This window comes from Somniosus microcephalus, chromosome 11 (assembly GCF_052327205.1).
Source record: "Somniosus microcephalus isolate GS21.2 chromosome 11, FLI_Smic_1.0, whole genome shotgun sequence".
Taxonomy (NCBI): domain Eukaryota; kingdom Metazoa; phylum Chordata; class Chondrichthyes; order Squaliformes; family Somniosidae; genus Somniosus; species Somniosus microcephalus.
Window position 1 is genome coordinate 177,913,574 of NC_140997.1, and position 20,815 is coordinate 177,934,388.

Consider the following 20,815-nt stretch of genomic DNA (forward strand, 5'->3'; position numbering starts at 1 on the left):
AGGAGAAGTGCCGGGCTCTCGGAAAACAGCCGGCAATGCCGCGGGGGGAGAACAGGAGGCCGGGGACGGAGGTGCTGGCAGGCTGCCGCTGAAAAAAACGGCCGTCCCGCACCTCCACCTTAATTTGCGCCACTGCCAACACAGGTAGGCCCCGTGAACCGGGCGCGATTAGCGAGCGGCGTTACAGAGGCGGTCGCTGCCAAATATCGCGATCGGGGCGGTAGCGGGGCGCTGCGCACACCGATGACGTCATCGGTGGCGGCGCAGCGCAACAGGCTAACGCCACCATTAGCGCCCCAGCTAAATATCGCGGGAGGCGTGGCCAGTGGCGCTAAAGCCACTGAGCGCCCTCTTTAGGCGCTAACTGGTGGCGCAGCCCACTGAATTTCTAGGCTAAAGATCGTTAACCAAAGGTTTACTCAAGTCGCGCACCAAAAGCATGATTACAACTCTTCCTCTCTCCGGAAACACCAAAAATTTCTATCACTGCATCTTCATAGTGGAAAGTATGTGTCTGGAACCACAAGAATGAGAATAGCTTCTTGGACTTGTTCTTGTAAGATGAACTAAGTATCTAGTGAGACGTTCATGGTGAGCCCCATAAAAGTAGTGCCCCTGATCTGTGCACCTGGTTCTGGGTTGTCAGTTACTTTGACTACTGTTTTTTAAATCTCTTGCTTGTTTTCCTGAGTTTCAGCAATGTTAAAAATGAAAACTGGCTTTGACTGGTCTTTGCAAAATTTACCTTGGTTTTTTGCATTGCAGTTTTTTCAATAGATTATTTCTTGTAGATTTTGCTCCAAAATTATTCTTGAATTAAACCCTGCTTTTCAATTGCCAAAAAAACAGATCTTTCCATGCTGAGCCGCACTAGGTATTTATATGCCAATATTATGCGTGCATTCTATTTGATAGTGCTCAATGACAGCACTCCGTATATTTGCATCCCAGAATGCTTTGGCTTCTCTTTCAACATTTTGCCGCCAAATTGCTTTTCTTTGTTGATTTAACTTAGGGTAATGGTTTGAATCCTGATTAAAGCACAAAAAGTTCTTTTGAAATGATTTAAGCTAACTCACTATCAGTGTGAAGGGAATCAAGGTGAGATACACTGGCTCGTCAGGCAGAATCCATTTAGCTTTGCGCAGTGGCAGTATCGTTGTCAATGAGGTTTAACCGAGGTTCGATTATTGCTTTTTGAAAACTTTTCCCAATACCCTGCTGTGATGACTTGAAATATAGTCAGCATTGGCAATTTTTGATTGTCTCTGCGGAGACGGTTTTCCACTTTTAAAGACAGTTGAAAAAGTACACTCCACATTTTCTGCTTCTTTAGGTGGAGCTGTATTTCAGTATTTCATGGTGTTCCATATGCTTTAGCCACTGCATTTGCCTTTCAGAGTTGCTCTGTTTTTCTGGTCTTGTATTGCGCAGTGGCAGTATCGTTGTCTCTGAGGTTTAATGAGGATTCAATTTTATTTACCGGTAATTTCTGTTGTTCTGTGGTCCAATTTTTAAAAAAATTAACCCCACTTTTTCAATTGGCTAAAGAAACTGATCTGTTGAGAGTGAGCAAGAGAGACACTTGCATCTCTTGTTTTGTAGACTGCAAAAGCCAAATTTTATAATTAAAGTAATCTGTTTTGATCATTTTTGTCCCCAAGTAAGAAATTTACAAATAAATTAAATTAGTCTTTTATCTTCTTTTGCAGCTTGAAATCTCCAGCCTCGAAAAGACTCGAGCTATCATGGCTGAGGAACTTGTCAATTTAACTACACAGAATGATGAACTAGAAGAGAAAGTAAATGAAATTCCCAAGTTACGTGTACAGCTTAGGGTGCGTACTATTTATTTATTGCATAAAAAAAAAGTTGTAATAGCACCTGTATTGTATTCAGTGAGTTGCTGAGTCATACAGTTTAGAAGGTCTTGAGTTCCTTCACTCGCCTCTACTGAATTAGCATATCTCTTTCATGGTGGTGGAGTGCAACTGGTTTCATGCTTCTGGAATGTGATAAGGAAAACTCTTGTGAATTCCCACCCCTGGTCACTGCAGGGACCTAATGTGGAAGTGCATGTGTGTGGACCTTGGGTGAATACAGTGTCAGACTTTTCTGTGGTGCAATCTCTGAAAAGCTTTCTGATTCTCACTGCCACGGTTCACTCATGAATATTAATTACCTGGGTGAGATACTGCAGGGCGCCTGGAACCCTGGAATGTATCCCAGCAAGGACTCAATTCCTTTGGCACAATAGAGGGAAATGGGATAGAAGGAGGACATCATCGGCAAAAGAAAGAAAAATAATTTGCAGAGGGACAAACCTGAGCCACTAACTTTACAGTGAGGCTTCTTCTTTGAAATTTGTACTTGATTCATGCTGTGCACTTAAAAGAAGAAGGTAAGAGTATTCAAGTATTATTTCTTCTACCCTCCACCCCAAAATCTAGGTGTATGTATCTTTTTTAAAGATATATTTTAAATTTGAGTTTATTTTACCCTCTGGTTCCTACCAGTTCATATCATCACAGTCTGCAGTTGAACGCTTACATGTTGGAATGATTCCTTACAGAACTACTCATAGATTAAAAGCCATTAATTAAGCTCAAAATTGTGGGGATTCAGGGCATATCTTGGGAATGGATAAGAAATTGGCTGAAGGGTAGAAAACAAAGGATAATTGTTAGAGGAGTTATGTTGGGGAGTGAAGGGAGAAGTGCTGAATAGGATGCCCCAGGTAGCAGTATCAAGACCCATGTCTGTTTCTAATTTATGTCAATGACTTGGATTCAGAAACTCACTGCAAATTGGCCAAATTTTCACTATCAAACTACAAGGGGCAGTGGATTCAGAGAAGGCAGCTCAGAAGTTACAAAAAATGATTAGAATGTGGCGGAGCCACTAAGGGACTCTGATCAATTGTATATAATTCCCTTTAATAATATGTTAGCTACAGCCTGAGTCTGTATCTTTGTTTTCACTGTTTACATGTACAGAGCGTGATCACTTTAATAGCGTGGGTAAACGCGATGACGTCACGCCGTTCATCACGTGATCCCCCACCGGCAGGAAAAACGTGATGACGTCATGACGTCAGCCACGGGACCGCCCAAGCAGTCCTCGTGGAGCCTCCGAACTGACTAGACCTATATTCGATGTTCTCCTGTAATTATCCGTTAAACTCTGTTAGTTTTCATTCAACCTCGTTTATTTGATCGCCTGAGTGGACCTCAGTCTTTTGATAGGAACTAGACATTCCTACAAGAACAAATAATTTAATGCAGACAAGTATAAAGTACTGCACATGTAGAAAGAAAAATGAGCAACATACATACTTCATGAATGGTGTTGAAATAACTAGGGATGAAGTTGAAAGAGAAATGGGAATCTTAGTTGACTCAACACTCAGCATGGCCAACCACTGTAGAGCAGCAATCAACAAAACTAATAGAATGCTGAACTATATATCCAAAATGGTAGAGTACATGTCAAAAGAAGTCATGATCAAATTGTATAGCGCTCTGGTCAGACCATGCCTTGAGTACTGTGTCTAGGTTTGGCTGCCGAGACACAGGGGAGACATTCAAACACTGGAGGTAGTGCAGAGAAGAGCAACAAAGTTGATCCTCAGTGTTAGAGGTCTGACTTAAGCAGAAAGATGGCAGAATCCTGGACTTTACAGTCTTGAAAGGAGGAACCTGAGAAGTGATCAAGTGAGGTATATAAGATAGTAAAATAGTATGAAAAATGTCAATCCAGAAAATTACTTCAAACTAAATTGTGAGAAGTCAGGCAAAATGACACAGGTTTAAACTAGTAGAAGACAAATTTGGGACCAATATCAGATAATTATTCTTCATATAAAGAGTGATCAATAAATCATAGAATGGTTACAGCGCGGAAGAAACATAGAAGATAGGAGCAGGAGTAGGTCATTTGGCCCCTCGAGCCTGTTCCACCATTTAATGAGATCATGGCTGATCATGGAAGGCCATTTGGCCCATCAAGCCCATGCTGGCTCTCAGCTAGTCCCACTCCCCCGCCCTTTCCCTGTAGCCCTACAATTTTTTTTCCTTCAGATACGTATCCAACTCCCTTTTGAAAGATAAGATTGAGTCTGCCTCCACCACCCTTTCAGGCAGTGAATTCCAGATCTTAACCACTCACTGTGTAAAAAAGTTTTTTCTTATGTCCCCTTTGGTTCTTTTGCCAATCACCTTAAATCTGTGTCCTCTGGTTCTCGACCATTCCGCTAATGGGAACAATTTCTCTCTATCTACCCTGTCCAAATCCCTCATGATTTTGAACACTTTTATCAAATCTCCTCTCAATCTTCTCTGCTGCAAGGAGAACAACCTTAGCTTCTCCAGTCTATCAACATAACTGAAGTCCCTCATTCCTGGAATCATTCTCGTAAATCTTTTCTGCACCCTCTCTAAGGCCTTCACATCCTTTCTAAAGTGTGGTGCCCAGAATTGGACACACTACTCTAGTTGGGGCCGAACCAGTGTTTTATACAGGTTCATCATAATTTCCACACTTTTTTGTACTCTATACCACTATTTATGAAGCCCAGGATCCCGTAAGCCTTTTTAGCTGCTTTCTCACAGAATCATAGAATGGTTACAGCACGGAAGAAGGCCATTCGGCCTGTCAGGCCTGTGCCGACTCTCGGCTAGTCCCACTCCCCTGCCCTTTCCCCATAGCCGTGCATTTTTTTTCCCCTTCGGATACTTATCCAACTCCCTTTTGAAAGATAAGATATGGAATGGATTTTCGGAGGAAGTACTGGAGGTAAAAATCCTGGAACTATTTATGAAACAATTGGATGCTGCAATGTAGTTCTTTGTGGATGGTGAACTAAGAGGAGCCAAATGGCCTCCCCCATTTGTATTTATCTTGTGATCTTGTCCATTCCCATTCAAGCCAGAAAATTGCAGAACGTGACTGTTGCATAAGATTCCTGGCTTGCATCCATTCACATCCAGAACAGGACAGGATTCTGATCAGCATGTTCCATGAAGCCATTTGCTGGTATCAGCTAAATTCCTCCTGTTGAATCTACAGAGCAAAAACTGTTGGGTCTTCCACTATGGAAGAACAAATGAATAACCTACAGATGTTTTCTACCAAAGTAGGAGAGTTATTTTGTAACTTTTTATATTTAAAGTACTTATTGGCCCCCATTTACCTTCTCCTTTGGCTGCTGCCATGATTGTGGGCACCGTAATATTTTGTGAACATTAACTACTTTGATGAGATAGCTAATAGACTTTCACAGAACTACTGAAAATTGTAGAAATTGTATAATGTACATTTAGCTGTGAGTATTCATTTTAAATACAAGTATTTCAGAATTGTAGTACTCTGAAGTTGTGTTTTATACATAGTTACATGACATTGCCATGTAGCCTACAAAATGTACTTTTTGGTCAACTTGGGTTATGACTAGGGTTCTGTTGCATGCTGGATGATTTTAAAACTGTTGATATAAAATTTTGCCTAGACAGACACATTTTTGTTATGATTTTTTGAAAGAAACAAAAGTTGTAAAATTCAGAATAAATGTGCTTGTACTGAGATTATGCTAGTTTCTGACCAAGCTAATATAATTTGCTTTTCAGGATATTGATCAGCGCTACAACACCATCCTGCAGATGTATGGTGAAAAGGCGGAGGAAGCCGAGGAACTGCGACTGGACTTGGAAGATGTAAAAAACATGTACAAGACCCAGATAGATGAATTATTAAAGCAGAGGCTCACCTGATTTGCTTTATTTTAGTAAACTTGGCACTTCAATTTTTTTCAAGTTTCCCTTAATGTGAAATGCAATACTGCTGACAAATATTTGGCATAAAGCGTGAATGTATGATTGTAAATATATACTGTATTCTTTAGTGCTTTTTGTTAATCATCTGTTGTTGCCTTAGAGGAAAAACTGTACAGTATGATAATCTATCGGTGTTGAAAAAATTACTGATGGTGTAATAGAAGTACATAGTATGAAGTGTAGAATTCAGGTGCAATATTATGGGTTTACAGTTGACCCTTAGGATGAAAATCTAACTTTCTGAAAAATGCAGTCTTCTGGGCAGAACTGTATTTCTGAATACAAGATGGACCAATTTTGTTGTCAAACTCAAAAGTAGTAGCTTTTAAGTTGCACAGAACATTGTCTGCTAGAGAACTAAAGTGTTTCAGTAAATCAAATACCCATACACTGCATGGCACTCTGATAATTGCTTTACAGAAGTAAATTGGAAAGAAGTTCAGACTGAAGTATGTTGCATTTTATTCACTCTTTATAAACTCTAAATGCAAAGATTTCAGAATTACTCAGTATGGGCATTTAAACAAAATGCAGTTTATAACAATACAAGATGCTGCCTTGCTGTTAATAATTGGCTAAAAGAAGAACTTGCATATTGGTCTACTTTTGCTAATAGTTGCACTTATTTCAGTACACAATTTGAAAAAGACTAATAGTGGCATCTTCTGTGTACGACAAGCACATAATAACATTAATAGATCTTTCTTGGTGCTATATTCTGTGCATTGAAAGTAAGTTAAAAATGCTTTATTTAAACTAATTTTCTATAACTTGAATCCATAATCTGTGCTATTATACTTTCCAACTGTAAATTTAAAATGTAAATAATTTACTTTGTGTAACACTGATGGGACTTGGGTTAATAAAGTATCTTAACTGATTTGCTGTCTTTTACTATGATTATGGTACGGATGAACTTTTGATTTTTCATTTGGTGTATTACCTGAAAAATCATCAGCTACATGTCTTCCTCCAGGCTGGAACCTAAAGAGGATAAGTTTGTTCTTATTAATATAGTTTTAAAAATGGGTACAAAATAAATGTAACTTTATTGTCACTATGCATATTTCCTGACCAGTAAGTCAGGCAAGCAGGCAACCTGTTCCTGGTTTCTGTCAATGCTGTTATGATCCAGCTGCTATGACAGAATGTGATGCAAGACAGGTAATTTGCTCCATTTGTTTTCCTCCTCATTCCTCGTTGTGAAATATTTAGCCTCAAATTGGTACCTATCAAACACCAAAACTGCGACCATGTAAGGAAATCATGGGCAAAACCAACGTTCCACCCTTCAGCATCTATGCACAGCAAAGTGCTAACACATTTATTGTCTGATATCAAAGTTGATTGGCTCTAAAGAACATTCATTTTACTGATTGGTAGGATTAGTAGAGCATCAGTGTTCTGATCTGATCCTGGAATTCTTTCTAGTTATTGTGCATTGGTGAAATGCTAAAGAGCAAGTGTCTGAACTTCAGGAAGATTGAACCTGCAAAATTTGGGGGATTTCCACTATTTGCTTATTATGAAGGAGCTCAATGTATATGACTTGTGCAATGGGAACTATCAATGTTATGTTCATATCTTGATATAATTTTTGACTTCAGTTCAACTGACTTGTATATTTATCTCATAGATATGTGTTTGCAATGTTCAATTATGAATGACAGAATGTTTGGTGATACAGTATTTACTACTACTGTACTATGGATGACCCAATATGAATACGTTTCTATTTTAAGTTTCAGATGACTACGGTAGCAATTTTCTGCTGCAAAATTACCAAATGTACAAAACTACAAATGTTGAGTACATTTTATTTTTGATTTATTCCTAGGGTATTGTTAAATACTGTTAACATAGAAATATTTGGCCATTTCCCTTGTAGTTTACAATATTCAGCATTGAAATGTCACCAAATAGACATTCGAAAGGTGTTGTATGGTAGAAATTACAGCATGTATATTTTGAGTTAGTTAGGAACTGAAGTATTTAAAAGGATAACCATCCTGTTACTTGGGAAGGGTTTTATTTCTGTAGATTCAAGTGATTTGGTAATTTTCCTGCTTTGCTGGTATGTACAATTTATTTTGCTGAATATTTGGTGTTAGTAGGACAGTGAAATGTTTTCCTCCAACCACATCATATTGCTGTATCACATAATTTCAATTTCTCATGTCCTTATCATTGATGGTATTGAATAAATCACATAACAATTTTTATTTACAATGACCATTTCTTGTATGTGTTTCCTCTCGCATTTGTATTGCTTTTCAAAAGTTTTTTTTTAAACTTCCTCCACTGACCTTTTCATAAAGATTTTCCTCAAGTTCCTGGTTTAATATGTCCATAATAAGTTTTCCTATGATGATAACCAGCTGGACTGGTGTTAGATCATATGATCCTTGAATAATGGTGCCATCAACTTACAGGATACAGAGAGAGCATATGTATGTCAATTCTGTCTGTAGTTCACGTACACAATTGCTACCTATGGTATAGTAATATGTGTAATAATGATTCCGAGCGAAAATTATGGTTTAATGCTTGGCCAACTTCCACTTGCGCAGGTGAGGTATGAAATATGGCTAATTAGGCTCTGAACCATAGAATGGTTACAGCACAGAAGGAGGCCATTCGACCAGTAGAGCCCGTGCCGGCACTCTGCAAGAGCACTTCAGCTAGTCCCACTCCCCCACCCTTTCCCCGTAGTCCTGCAATTTTTTTTTCCTTCAGGTACTTATCCAATTCCCTTTTGAAAGCCATGATTGAGTCTGCCTCCGCCACCCTTTCAGGCAGTGCATTCCAGATCCTAACCACTCGCTGCGTAAAAAGGTTTTTCCTCATGTCTCCTTTTGTTCTTTTGCCAATCAACTTAAATCTGTGTCCTCTGGTTCTCGGCCTTTCCGCCAATGAGAACAGTTTCTATCTACTCTGTCTAGACCCATCATGATTTTGAAAATCTCTATCAAATCTCTCAACCTTCTCTGCTCTAAGGAGAACAACCCCAGCTTCTCTAGTCTATGCACGTAACTGAAGTTCCTCATCCCTGGAATAATTCTCGTAAATTTTTTCTGCACCCTCTCTAAGGCCTTCACATCCTTCCTAAAGTGCGGTGCCCAGAATTGGACACAATACTCCAGTTGAAGCCGAACCAGTGTTTTATAAAGGTTCATCATAACTTCCTTGCTTTTGTACCCTATGCTGCTTTTTATGAAGCCCAGGATCCCGTATGCTTTTTTAACCACTTTCTCAACCTGCGCTGCCACCTTCAACGATTTATGCACATATACCCTCAGGTCTCTCTGTTCATGCATCCCCTTTAGAATTGTACCCTTTAGTTTACATTGCCTCTCCTCGTTCTTCCTACCAAAATGTATCACTTCGCACTTTTCTGCATTAAATTTCATTAGCCACATATCCACTCATTTCACCATCCTATCTATGTCTTCTTGAAGTCTATCACTATTCTCCTCACTGTTCACTATACTTCCAGGTTTTGTGTCATCTGCAAATTTTGAAATTGTGCCCTGTACACCCAAGTCCAAGTCATTAATATATATCAAGAAAAGCAGTGGTCCTAGAACCGACCCCTGGGGAACATCCTACTTTCCTCAAGTCCGAAAAACAATTGTTCATCACTACAAAAGCAAAATACTGCGGATGCTGGAAATACTCAGCAGGTCAGGCAGCATCTGTGGAGAGAGAAACAGAGTTAACGTTTCAGGTCGATGACCCTTTGTCAGAACCGTTCACCACTACTCTCTGTTTCCTGTCACTTAGCCAATTTTGTATCCATTCTGCCACTGTCCATTTTATTCCATGGGCTTCAACTTTGCTGGCAAGCCGATTATGTGGCACTTTATCAAACGCCTTTTGGAAGTCTATGTACACCACATCAACTGCATTGCCCTCATCAATCCTCTCTGTTACTGCATCAAAAAACTCGATCAAGTTGGTTAAACCTGATTTGCCTTTAACAAATCCGTGCTGGCTTTCCTTAATTAATCCACACTTGCCCAAGTGATTATTAACTTTGTCCCTGATTATCGTTTCTAAAAGCTTCCCCACTACTGAGGTTAAACTGACTGGCCTGTAGTTGCTGGGCTTATTCTTGCCCCCTTTTTTGAACAAGTGTGTAACAGCGGCGGCGGACCTGGGTGAGGCGGTGGTGGCAGAGGAGCGGCTACAAGAAGCGGCGGCAGAGCGCAGGTAGGCCCCACAGCGGCGGCGGCGCAGGTAGGCCCCACAGCAGCGGTGGACCTGGGTGAGGCGGTGGCGGCGGCAGAGGAGTGGCTACAAGAAGTGGCGGCAGAGCACAGGTAGGCCCCACAGCGGCGGCGGACCTGGGTGAGGTGGCAGAGCGCAGGTAGGCCCCACAGCGGCGGCAGATCTGGGTGAGGCGGTGGCGGCAGAGCGCAGGTAGGCCCCACAGCGGCGGCGGACCTGGGTGAGGCGGCAGAGCGCAGGTAGGCTTACCAATCGCCGAGCTCGGAGGGAGGGAGAGAAGTAAAAAGTAATCTAAGTGTGACGTCACCAGAAAGCAGGTAAGTGATTGGTTGGTATTTCTCTCTTTTTTAAACTTAAACTCTGTGGTTTATAGTTTCTAAGCTCTCTGTGGTGTAGCGGGGACTGTTTGTAAACCAAGGCCCTTAAATATATCATTTAACTGTAGTTTAATTGGTGGGATTGATTTGATTTATTTTGAATTAATTAAAGGGTAAGTCATGGCAGGAGAGCTCGGCCCCGTGGTATGCTCCTCCTGCGCGATGGGAACTCAGACACTTCCTGTGTCCCTGACAACCATGTGTGCAGGAAGTGTATCTAGCTGCAGCTACTGGCAGACTGCATTGCGGCGCTGGAGCTGCGATTGGATACATACTGGACCATTTGCGATGCTGAGGACATCGTTGATATCATGTTTAAGCAATTGGTCACACCGCAGGCAAAGGTTGCACAGGCAGAAAGGCAATGGGTGACCAACAGGCAGAGTAGTAGGCGCAGGCAAGTGGTGCAGGAGTCCCCTGTGGCCATCCCCCTCTCAAACAGATATACCACTTTGGATACTGATTGGGGGGGGGAACGGCTTACCAGGGGAAGGCAGCAGCAGCCAACTTCCTGGCACCAGGGGTGGTTCTGCTGCACAGGACGGGAGGAAAAAGAGTGGGAGAGCTATAGTGATAGGGGATTCTATTGTAAGGGAAATAGATAGGCGTTTCTGCGGCCGCAAACGAGACTCCAGGATGGTGTGTTGCCTCCCTGGTGCAAGGGCCAAGGATGTCTCAGAGCGGCTGCAGAACATTTTGGAAGGGGAGGGTGAACAGCCAGTTGCCATGGTGCATATAGGTACCAACGATATAGGTAAAAACCGGGATGTGGTCCCGTTCCTGGGACTAGGGACAGGGTCACTGGCAAGGCTTGGAAACTAAGCAGAGCCAGGCCTGGTTAGTACCTGGAGGGGTGACCATCAGGGAAGACTAGGTGCAGAAGGTCACGGAAGGAGCCCCGAGGAGGGGCGGTTGGTGAGAAGGTCACGGGAGGGGCGGCTGGTGAGCAGGCCCGGGCGTTGGGCTGAAGATTGTCGGACAGGAGGAATGGTGGAAATGGAATGGCGGCGCGCACAGACGCAGCGGCTTTGCTTCTCCCAGGACGGTGCTATTTACGTTTAATGTTAATGTTATTTGTACTGGACTCATGGGAGCTTGCAAGATCACATTTCGTTGTTCATGTACTTGTGCATTGTACAATGACAATAAAGTTGAATTATTATTATTATTATTAAAAGCTGAATACAGGGAGTTAGGAGGTAAATGAAAAAATAGAACCTCAAAGGTAGTAATCTCAGGATTGCTACCAGTGCCACGTGCTAGTCAGCGTAGAAATAGAAGGATATTTCAGATGATTACGTGGCTAGAGGAATGGTGCAAGGGGGAGCGATTCAAATTCCTGGGACATTGGAACTGGTTCTGGGGGAGGTGGGACCAGTACAAAATGGACGCTTTGCACCTGGGCAGGGCCGGGACCGATGTCCTAGTGGGAGTGTTTGCTAGTGCTCTGGGGGAGGGTTTAAACTAAAATGGCAGAGGGTTGGGAACCGGAGCAGGGAGACAGAGGAAAGGGAAACCAGGATAAAAGCAAAAGACAGGAAGGAGAAAAACAAAAGTGGCAGACAGAGAAATCAAGGGTTTAAATCATACATGGCCACAGTAAATAATAATTCTAAAAGATCTAAGAGCATTAAAAAAAACAAGCCTGAAGGCTTTGTGTCTGAATGCGAGGAGCATTTGTAATAAGGTGGATGAATTAGCTGCGCAAATAGAGGTAAATGAATATGATATGATTGGGATTACGGAAACATGGCTCCAGGGTGGCCAAGGCTGGGAACTCAACATCCAGGGGTATTCAATATTCAGGAAAGATAGGCAAAAAGAAAAAGGAGGTGGGGTAGCATTGCTGGTTAAAGAGGGGATTAACACAATTGTAAGGAAGGACATTAGCTCTGATGATGTGGAATCTGTATCGGTAGAACTGAGAAATACCAAGGGGCAGAAAACGTTAGTGGGAGTGGTATATAGACCTCCAAACAAGTAATGTGGAGGTCGGGGATGGCATTAAAAGGGAAATTAGAGAAGCGTGCAATAAGGGCACAGCAGTTATCATGGGTGACTTTAATCTACATATAGATTGGACTAACCAAATTAGTAACAATACTGTGGAGGAGGAATTCCTGGAGTGTATATGGGATGGTTTCCTGGACCAATATGTCAAGGAACCAACTGGAGATCAGGCCATCTTAGACTGGGTATTATGTAATGAGAAAGGATTAATTAGCAATCTTGTGCGAGGCCCCCTGGGTCGGAGCGATCATAATATGATAGAATTCTTCATTAAGATGGAGAGTGAAGTAGTTGACTCAGAGACTAGAGTCCTGAATTTAAATAAAGGAAACTACGATGGTATGAGGCGCAAGTTGGGTAGGATTGATTGGGAATGTCACTCAAAGGGTTGACGGTGGATAGGCAATGGCAAACATTCAAAGATCGCATGGATGAACTACAGAATTTGTTCATCCCAGTTTGGCATAAAAATATAACAAAAAAGGTGACTCAACCGTGACTAACAAGGGAAATTAGGGATAGCATAAGATCCAAAGAGATCCAAATATAAATTGGCCAGAAAAAGCAGTAAACCTGAGGATTGGGAGCAGATTAGGATTCAACAAAGGAGGACAAAGAGATTAATTAAGAGGGGGAAAATAGAGTATGAGAGTAAGCTTGCAGTGAACATAGAAACTGACTGTAAAAGCTTTTATAGATATGTGAAGAGAAAAAGATTGGTGAAGTCAAGCGTAGGTCCCTTGCAGTCAGAATCAGGGAAAGTTATAATGGGGAACAAAGAAATGGCAGACCAATTAAATACATACTTTGGTTCTGTCTTCACAAAGGAGGACACAAATAACCTCCCAGAGATGTCGGGGAACATAGGGTCTAATGAAAGGCAGGAACTGATAGAAATCAGTATTTGTAGGGAAATGGTGTTAGAGAAATTGATGGGATTGAAGGCCGATAAATCCCCAGGGCCTGATAATCTACATCCTTGGGTACTTAAGGAAGTGGCCCTAGAAATAATAGATGCATTGCTGGTCATCTTCCAAAATTCGATAGACTCTGGAACAGTACCCATGGATTGACGGGTAGCTAATGTTACCCCACGGTTCAAAAAAGGCGGTAGAAAGAAAACGGGGAATTACAGACCAGTAAGCCTGACATCGGTGGTGGGGAAAATGCTAGAGTCCATTATAAAAGATGTAATAGCAGAGCACTTGGAAAACAGTGACCGGATCAGACAAAGTCAACATGGATTTATAAAAGGTAAATCGTGCTTGACTAATCTACTGGAATTTTTTGGGGATGTAACTGGTAAAATAGATAAGGGAGAACCAGTGGATGTGGTGTATTTGGACTTTCAAAAGGCTTTCGATAAGGTCCTGCATAAGAGATTAGCGTGTAAAGTTAAGGCACATGGGATTGGGGGCAAGGTATTGACTTGGATAGAGAACTGGTTGGCAGACAGAAAGCAAAGAGTTGGAATAAACGGCTCTTTTTCCAAGTGGCAGGCAGTGACTAGTGGGGTACCACAGGGATCGGTCCTTGGACCCCAGCTATTCACAATATATATTAATGACCTGGATGAGGGAACTAGATGTAATATCTCCAAGTTTGCAGACGACACAAAGCTGGGTGGGCGTGTGTGCTGTGAGGAGGATGCCGAGAAACTCCAGTCTGATTTGGACAGGTTGGGTGATTGGGCAGAAGCATGGCAGATGCAATATAACATGGATAAATGCGAGGTTATCCACTTTGGTGTCAAAAACAAGAAGGCAGATTATTATTTGAATGGCAATAGATTGGGAGAAGGGGAAGTGCAACGAGACCTGGACGTCCTTCTGCACCAGTCACAAGGTAAGCATGCAGGTTCAGCAGGCGGTTAAGAAGGCAAATGGTGTGTTGGCCTTTGTAGTGAGAGGGTTTGAGTACAGGAACAAGGATATCTTGCTGCAGTTGTACAGGGCCTTGGTGAGACCACATCTTGAGTATTGTGTGCAGTTTTGGTCGCCTTATCTGAGGAAGGATGTTCTTGCCATGGAGAGAGTGCAGCGAAGATTCACCAGGCTGATATCTGGGATGGCAGGAATGACGTATGAGGAGAGATTGGGTCGATTGGGCTTATATTCACTGGAGTTTAGAAGAATGAGAGGGGATCTCATTGAAACTTATAAAATTCTAACAGGACTAGACAGACTAGATGCAGGAAGGATGTTCCCGATGGCGGGGGAGTCCAGAACCAGGGGTCACAGTCTAAAGATAAGGGGTAAGCCATTTAGGACAGAGATGAGGAGGAATTTCTTCACCCAGAGAGTGGTGAACCTGTGGAATTCTCTACCACAGAAGGCAGTAGAGGCCAATTCATTAAATATATTCAAGAAGGAGTTGGATATATTTCTTAAGGCTAAAGGGATCAAGGGATATGGGGGAAAGCAGTGACAGGGTACTGAATTTGGATGATCAGCCATGATCGCATTGAATAGCGGAGCTGGCTCGAGGGGCCGAATGGCCTACTCCTGCTCCTATCTTCTATGCTTCTATTTGCAATTCTCCAGTCCTCTGGCACTACCCCCGTATCTAAGGAGGATTGGAAGATTACGGCCAGTACCTCCGCGATTTCCTCCTTAACTTCCCTCAGCATCCTTGGATGCGTCCCATCCGGTCCTGGTGACTTACCAACTTTAAGTACAGCCAGCCTTTCTAGTACCTCTTTATCAATTTTTATCTCATCCAGTATCTCCACTGTCTCCTCTTTCACTATGATTTTGGCATAATCTTCTTCCTTAGTGAAGACAGATGCAAAGTACTCATTTAGTACCTCAGCCATGCCCTCTGCCTCCACGCGCAGTCTCCTTTTTGGTCCCTAATCGGCCCCACCCCTCCTCTTACTACCCGGTTATTATTTATAATAAGTCGGTTGTTCAGCCAACAACCTTTTGTGGTTTGCACTATTCATGTCTTAACTAGTTTGTACAATGCTTATAGAAAAATATTTTGGAGATTTTTATTGGCTTTTGCTGTGCTGCAAATTATTCACTTTTTAAGATCTCTGAAATACACTTTTTAAAACACCTTTTTTTCTTCAAGAGAACTGTTATGAGCCTAATTGTGAATTATGCTAAATGTTCACTGGAAAACAGGCTGCCTAAAGAAATTCTACTTAGGATCCTTACTATCCATTAGAGCAACAATTAAAAATGGGAAAAGATATTTAGAAATGGAAACAACAACAAACAAAATTAAAAATAATTTTTGTTGTGAATTAGAAGGGTTGGGTTGTGTCATAGTAAGGGGATTAAATCTTTTCACTGAGCATCAATCTGCCAGCCTGTGTACTGCATGTATTCCTCGTAGAAGGTTGAGTAGGCACTGGGCAGAGTCGTTTTTATTTTGGCTCATGTGGCCTCCTGGATTTCACTCAGCAAGGACTGAAGACTATGGGAAACACCAGAATGAGTGTAACAATGTAAATGGTTAAACAGAGCAACATGTGGGCTTCTGTTGCTTTTTAGATGTAGCATAAAGTTTGAGTTATGGTTTTAATAATGATGGTTGCAATAATGTTAGTGTGGTTTAAGAAATAATAACTGTTGCAATGAAGTTGGATAACCATTGTGGGGGATCTTAATTATATTCAATGTTACAGTACAGTACATTCTATTTAGCAGGAATAGTATGTGCAAGATCAGGTAGAGGGTAGGGAGCCCTGTCATTTTAATAACCTGGATTGGATCACTTCAGGTTTTACACATCACATTAATATAGTATTATATTACTGTATTTTATTCCAATCCAGTCTTTTATTAAAAAAAATTCTGCTGTATTTGATATATTACTGTATTTTATTCCAATCCAGTCTTAAAACATTTTCTGTTGTATTTGATATTTTTCTATGATGGAGTCATGTGCACCTGGACCACCTATTTGTTGATTTTGATTTTAAAGGATGACACATATTGAACTGTCGTCAATTAGACGATGTTGAAGTGAAATTATTTTTAAATTGTGTCAATTGGAAGGTTATTAATTCAGTCCTGTAGAATAGTTGTAGTCCAGCCAAAGGAGTTAAATTCTTTGTAATTTTTAGCATTCAGACAACATGGCAGTTCATATAGAAACAGGTGGCATTGCCCAAGCAAAGAAGGACTTAAAATTCCTTGGGTCAAGCAAACATGGACCTTGGGTGATAAGAACTAAGAAACAGACAGCCTTATGATTGAGGGCATTGTCTAACATAGTCTTCATGACTATGTTATCAGTATAGCATGCTTTCTTGCTAAAAAGACAGTCACACCTTTCTGAGACATGTTGGTCTACTTAAGTCACACTTTAGAAAGGGGCCTATGTAACTAAATTGACCTTTGGTTAAGTCCTTAAGTGGGATTCTCTTTATGGTAGCTTAAGATATTTATGGTTAGACTTTCCACCTAAAGGAGACCTGGATACAGAGAAGGTTCACCAAAGTCAATTTTTGGGTTCCAATTTATGTTACCTGCTAATCTTTTCTCATATTCTCTCATTGCCATTCTTATATTGTTTTTCAATTTACCCCTGTATACTCTGTATTCTGCCAGGTTTTCTACTGTATTCTGTACCTGACATTTGTCATAAACCTTTATTTTAATCTCTATTTCCGCTGTCATCCAGGGAGCTCTAGCTTTGGATGGCCTATCTTTCCTCCTTATGGGAATCGCTTGGTTTGTTTCTGAACTATCTCCACCTTGAACACCTGCCATTGCTCATTTGCTGTTTTCTTGGCCAGTGACTGCTTTGCCAGAACTTCACTGGATAAATCTTGGGTGTAAAATTTTCATTAGAATTCCATGCATACTGTAATGCACATACCTTTAAGGGGAACTATCTTTTACAGCTCATGTATACTGCAGTACCGGCAGTGACCACACCTGTATATAACACTGAGTAGTAATCTGTACAGATCAGGTCCACTGTGAGCCACGTTGAGTAAACACCTGTTGTACTGTTTCTCCTGCATTCTGTGTCTTATTATACCCGGACACAACATTGGCGACAAGGCAAGTTCGAACCTACCTGCAACTCTGCATCACCTCCCGGGGATTCGTTCCTGGAGATCAGTGGATTGGAGGTCAAGGCCAGAGACTCGGGCGTCGACCACGGGCGACTGCCCAGTCATCCAGCAGAGACTCGAGAATTGCGGGGGAGGCTGTCGAGGCGGTCCAGCGAAATGGGCTGGCAACAGGTAGTGCGCAGACCCTTCCCGGACAGCGGCGGGCTAGAGCCCGACCGAGCGGCACAGCAAAGGGCCGAGCAGCGTCGACGGGGGAGAGAGAGAGAGAGGGCAGAGCGCACAGGGCGCAGCCGGTGTTCAGGGGCCGAGCAGCATCGGAGAGAGGGAGAGAGAGACACGCAGAAACCCGTGAGGCGCCGCCATTGCCACGAGGACCGCCGAGAGCGGCGTTGGCAGCAGCGCAGGAGAAGCGCGCGAAACCTACAGGGCGCCACCATTGCCACGAGAACCACCGGGAGCGGCGTTGGCAGCAGCGGGGGAGGAAGGAAAGCGCGGGAGACGCCATTTTAAGCCATTGGGAGACGCCATTTTAAACCACACCCAAAATGCCGAAGAGTGGCAGTATCACCGCATTTGACAATGAAGTCGAAGATTGGACTACATATGTCGAACGAATAGAGGTGTACTGCAAGGCAAATGAGATGTCAGATGACAAGAAAGCGTCGGTATTGTTAAATTTAATGGGTGCAAAGACGTATGGTTTATTACGAAATCTAGTAACCCCAACGAAGCCAATGGAAAAGAGTTTTGAAGACATAGTAACGATACTACAGGAACATTTAAACCCCACACCGCTGCTGATAGCAGAAAGATTCAAGTTTCACAAACGGAACCAGCATAAGGATGAAAGCAATGCTGATTATTTAACAGAACTGCGCAAACTATCGAAACACTGCCAGTTTGGAGCGGGACTGGCAGATACCTTAAGGAACCCAGAAACGGCTTTTATCTGAAAAGGACCTTACGCTGGAAAAGGCTTTCAGCATTGCGGTATCATATGACGCAGCAGCATGGGGCGCTGCAGAGATACAACAGAGACCGCAAGAATATGGCACAAACGAAATGTCATATGGAACAGAGAAGTGCTATCGCTGCGGCAGAACAACACACGACCAGAATGATTGCTGGTTCAAAGACAAAGTGTGCAGACAGTGTGGAAAAGTAGGACACATAGCATAAGTCTGCAGGTCGGGAAAGAAAACCAGCAATAAGAAACCTACCAAAGGAAAGTACAAGAAGGTACATAAGATGACGGAGAATAGTTCAGACGAACAAAAGAGTGATAACGACTCCGAAAGCAGGGAACTGAGTTGTCTGAAACTACATAATGTGATCACAACGGAGGATCACCGAACCATTTGGGTCACTCTCAAGATAGCAGGAGTCCAGGTAAAGATGGAATTGGACACAGGATCAGCCCTAACAGTCATAAACCGACGGGACTACGAGCGGCTATTCTCACACATACCCTTGAGAGACACAAAAATTATTTTGAAGACGTACACGGGGCAAAAAGTCTACCCCAAAGGAAAAATAAGGGTGACCGTTATATATAATGGTAAGGAAACACCAAAACTAGACCTGTATGTATTGCAAGATGTAGGACCACCATTACTGGGACGTGAATGGATCCGGAAAATACAACTGGATTGGCATTCCATACAGGCACTGACTGTGGCTGACAAAAAGGATGACGACGTCACACCTGGGCGACTGTCAAAGATCCTAACTGACATAATCATAATCAACTTTATTGTCATTGTTAGTGCACAAGTGCAGTACAACGAAATGTAGGCTTGCGGCTCCCGAGAGTGTACATTTAGATTAAGACATTTAAACATTCAACATTCATTTGGCTTGTAATACATTAACATAAACATAACCATAATAAAGTGCATTGGCAGATGTGCAGGCTTTAGAGTTTATTTGTGGAGTTCAGTAGGATGACAGCCCTGGGAAAGAAGCTGTTCCTAAATCTGGTCGTACGGGTGCGAATGCATCTGTAGCGTCTCCCAGATGGCAGGAGGGCGAACAGACTGTGGCTGGGGTGGGTAGGGTCTTTGATGATGGACCGTGACCTCCGTAAACAGCGTTTCTGGTATATGTGCTCTATGGTCGGTAGCCGGGTGCCAGTAATGCGTTGGGCAGTTTTGACTACCCGCTGCAGGGCTTTCCGGTCATAGTAGCTACAGCTGCCATACCATACTGTGATACAGTTTGTCAGGATGCTCTCTATTGTGCAGCGGTAAAAGTTAGAGAGGATCAAGGGTGACAGGTTACATCCCTTCAGCCTCCTTAGGAAATATAGGCGCTGCTGGGCCTTCTTCACCAGAGAGGAGGTATTGAGGGACCAGGAGAGGTCTTCCGTGATGTGGACTCCGAGGAACTTAAAGCTGTCCACCCTTTCCACCACAGCCCCATTGATGTGGATGGGGGTGTGACTTCCGCCTTTAGACTTCCTGAAGTCCACAATGATTTCTTTGGTTTTCTTGATGTTAAGGGCCAAGTTGTTATCGGTGCACCACTTCACGAGATGCTGGACCTCCTCCCTGTAGGCTGACTCATCGTTGTTGGTGATCTGGCCTACTACCGTGGTATCATCCGCAAACTTGATGGTGTTGGAACCATGAACAGCCACACAGTCGTGGGTGAAGAGGGAGTAGATGAGGGGGCTCAGCACACATCCTTGTGGGGCCCCCGTGTTCAGGGTCAGGGTGGGGGGGGGGTGGAGGTGTGGTTACCTAATTTGACAGACTGGGGTCTGTTTGTTAGGAAGTCCAGGGTCCAGTTGCAGAGGGAAGTGTTCAGGCCAAGAGTGTGGACGCGAAAGAAGTGTTCCAGCAAGGACTTGGAACACTAAAAGGCATGACAGCGACGATTAAAATGGAAGAAAACGCAAGCCCCAAATTTTTTTAAGGCGATCCGCCCAGCCGTCGAAGCAGAGCTGGAGAGTCTGGAACGTTCAGGTGTCCTGTCCAAGGTAGACTGGAGCGAGTGGGCTACACCCATCGTCCCTGTGATGAAAAAGTCGTTGAGCAGCACGCCTGGGGAACCAAGGAAGGTTCGCATCTGTGGGGACTTTAAGGTAACAGTGAACCCGGTCCTTCACACCGTACAATATCCACTTCCGCGGATTGAAGATATTTTCGCCTCGCTATCTGGAGGGAAACGCTTCACTAAGATTGATCTGGCCCAGGCGTATCTGCAAATGGAGGTAGAAGAAGCATCAAAAAAATACCTCACAATCAACACCCATAAAGGTCTCTACCAATACAACCGGCTGGTATTCGGGGTAGCATCAGCTCCGGCTATTTGGCAGAGGGCAATGGAAC

General features: G+C 42.9%; 1 protein-coding gene and 1 non-coding gene across 3 annotated transcripts in view; both read left to right on the forward strand.

Annotated features, from left to right (window-relative positions):
* tmf1 (TATA element modulatory factor 1) overlaps positions 1–8,060 on the forward strand; it is a 52,815-nt gene extending 44,755 nt beyond the window's left edge. Inside the window, exons 16-17 of one of the 2 annotated variants that reach the window (XM_086001469.1) lie at positions 1,713–1,838; positions 5,625–8,060. In XM_086001469.1, coding sequence (XP_085857595.1) covers positions 1,713–1,838; positions 5,625–5,768 — 270 coding nt within the window. In that variant the 3' untranslated portion in view covers positions 5,769–8,060. The remainder of the gene's footprint in view (positions 1–1,712; positions 1,839–5,624) is intronic. The other variant, XM_086001470.1, reaches the window with a different exon arrangement.
* LOC147111025 (U4 spliceosomal RNA) lies at positions 1,137–1,277 on the forward strand. Its single transcript, XR_015080130.1, has one exon. It is a non-coding gene; the product is annotated as a U4 spliceosomal RNA (small nuclear RNA).
* Positions 8,061–20,815: the final 12,755 nt, after the last annotated feature.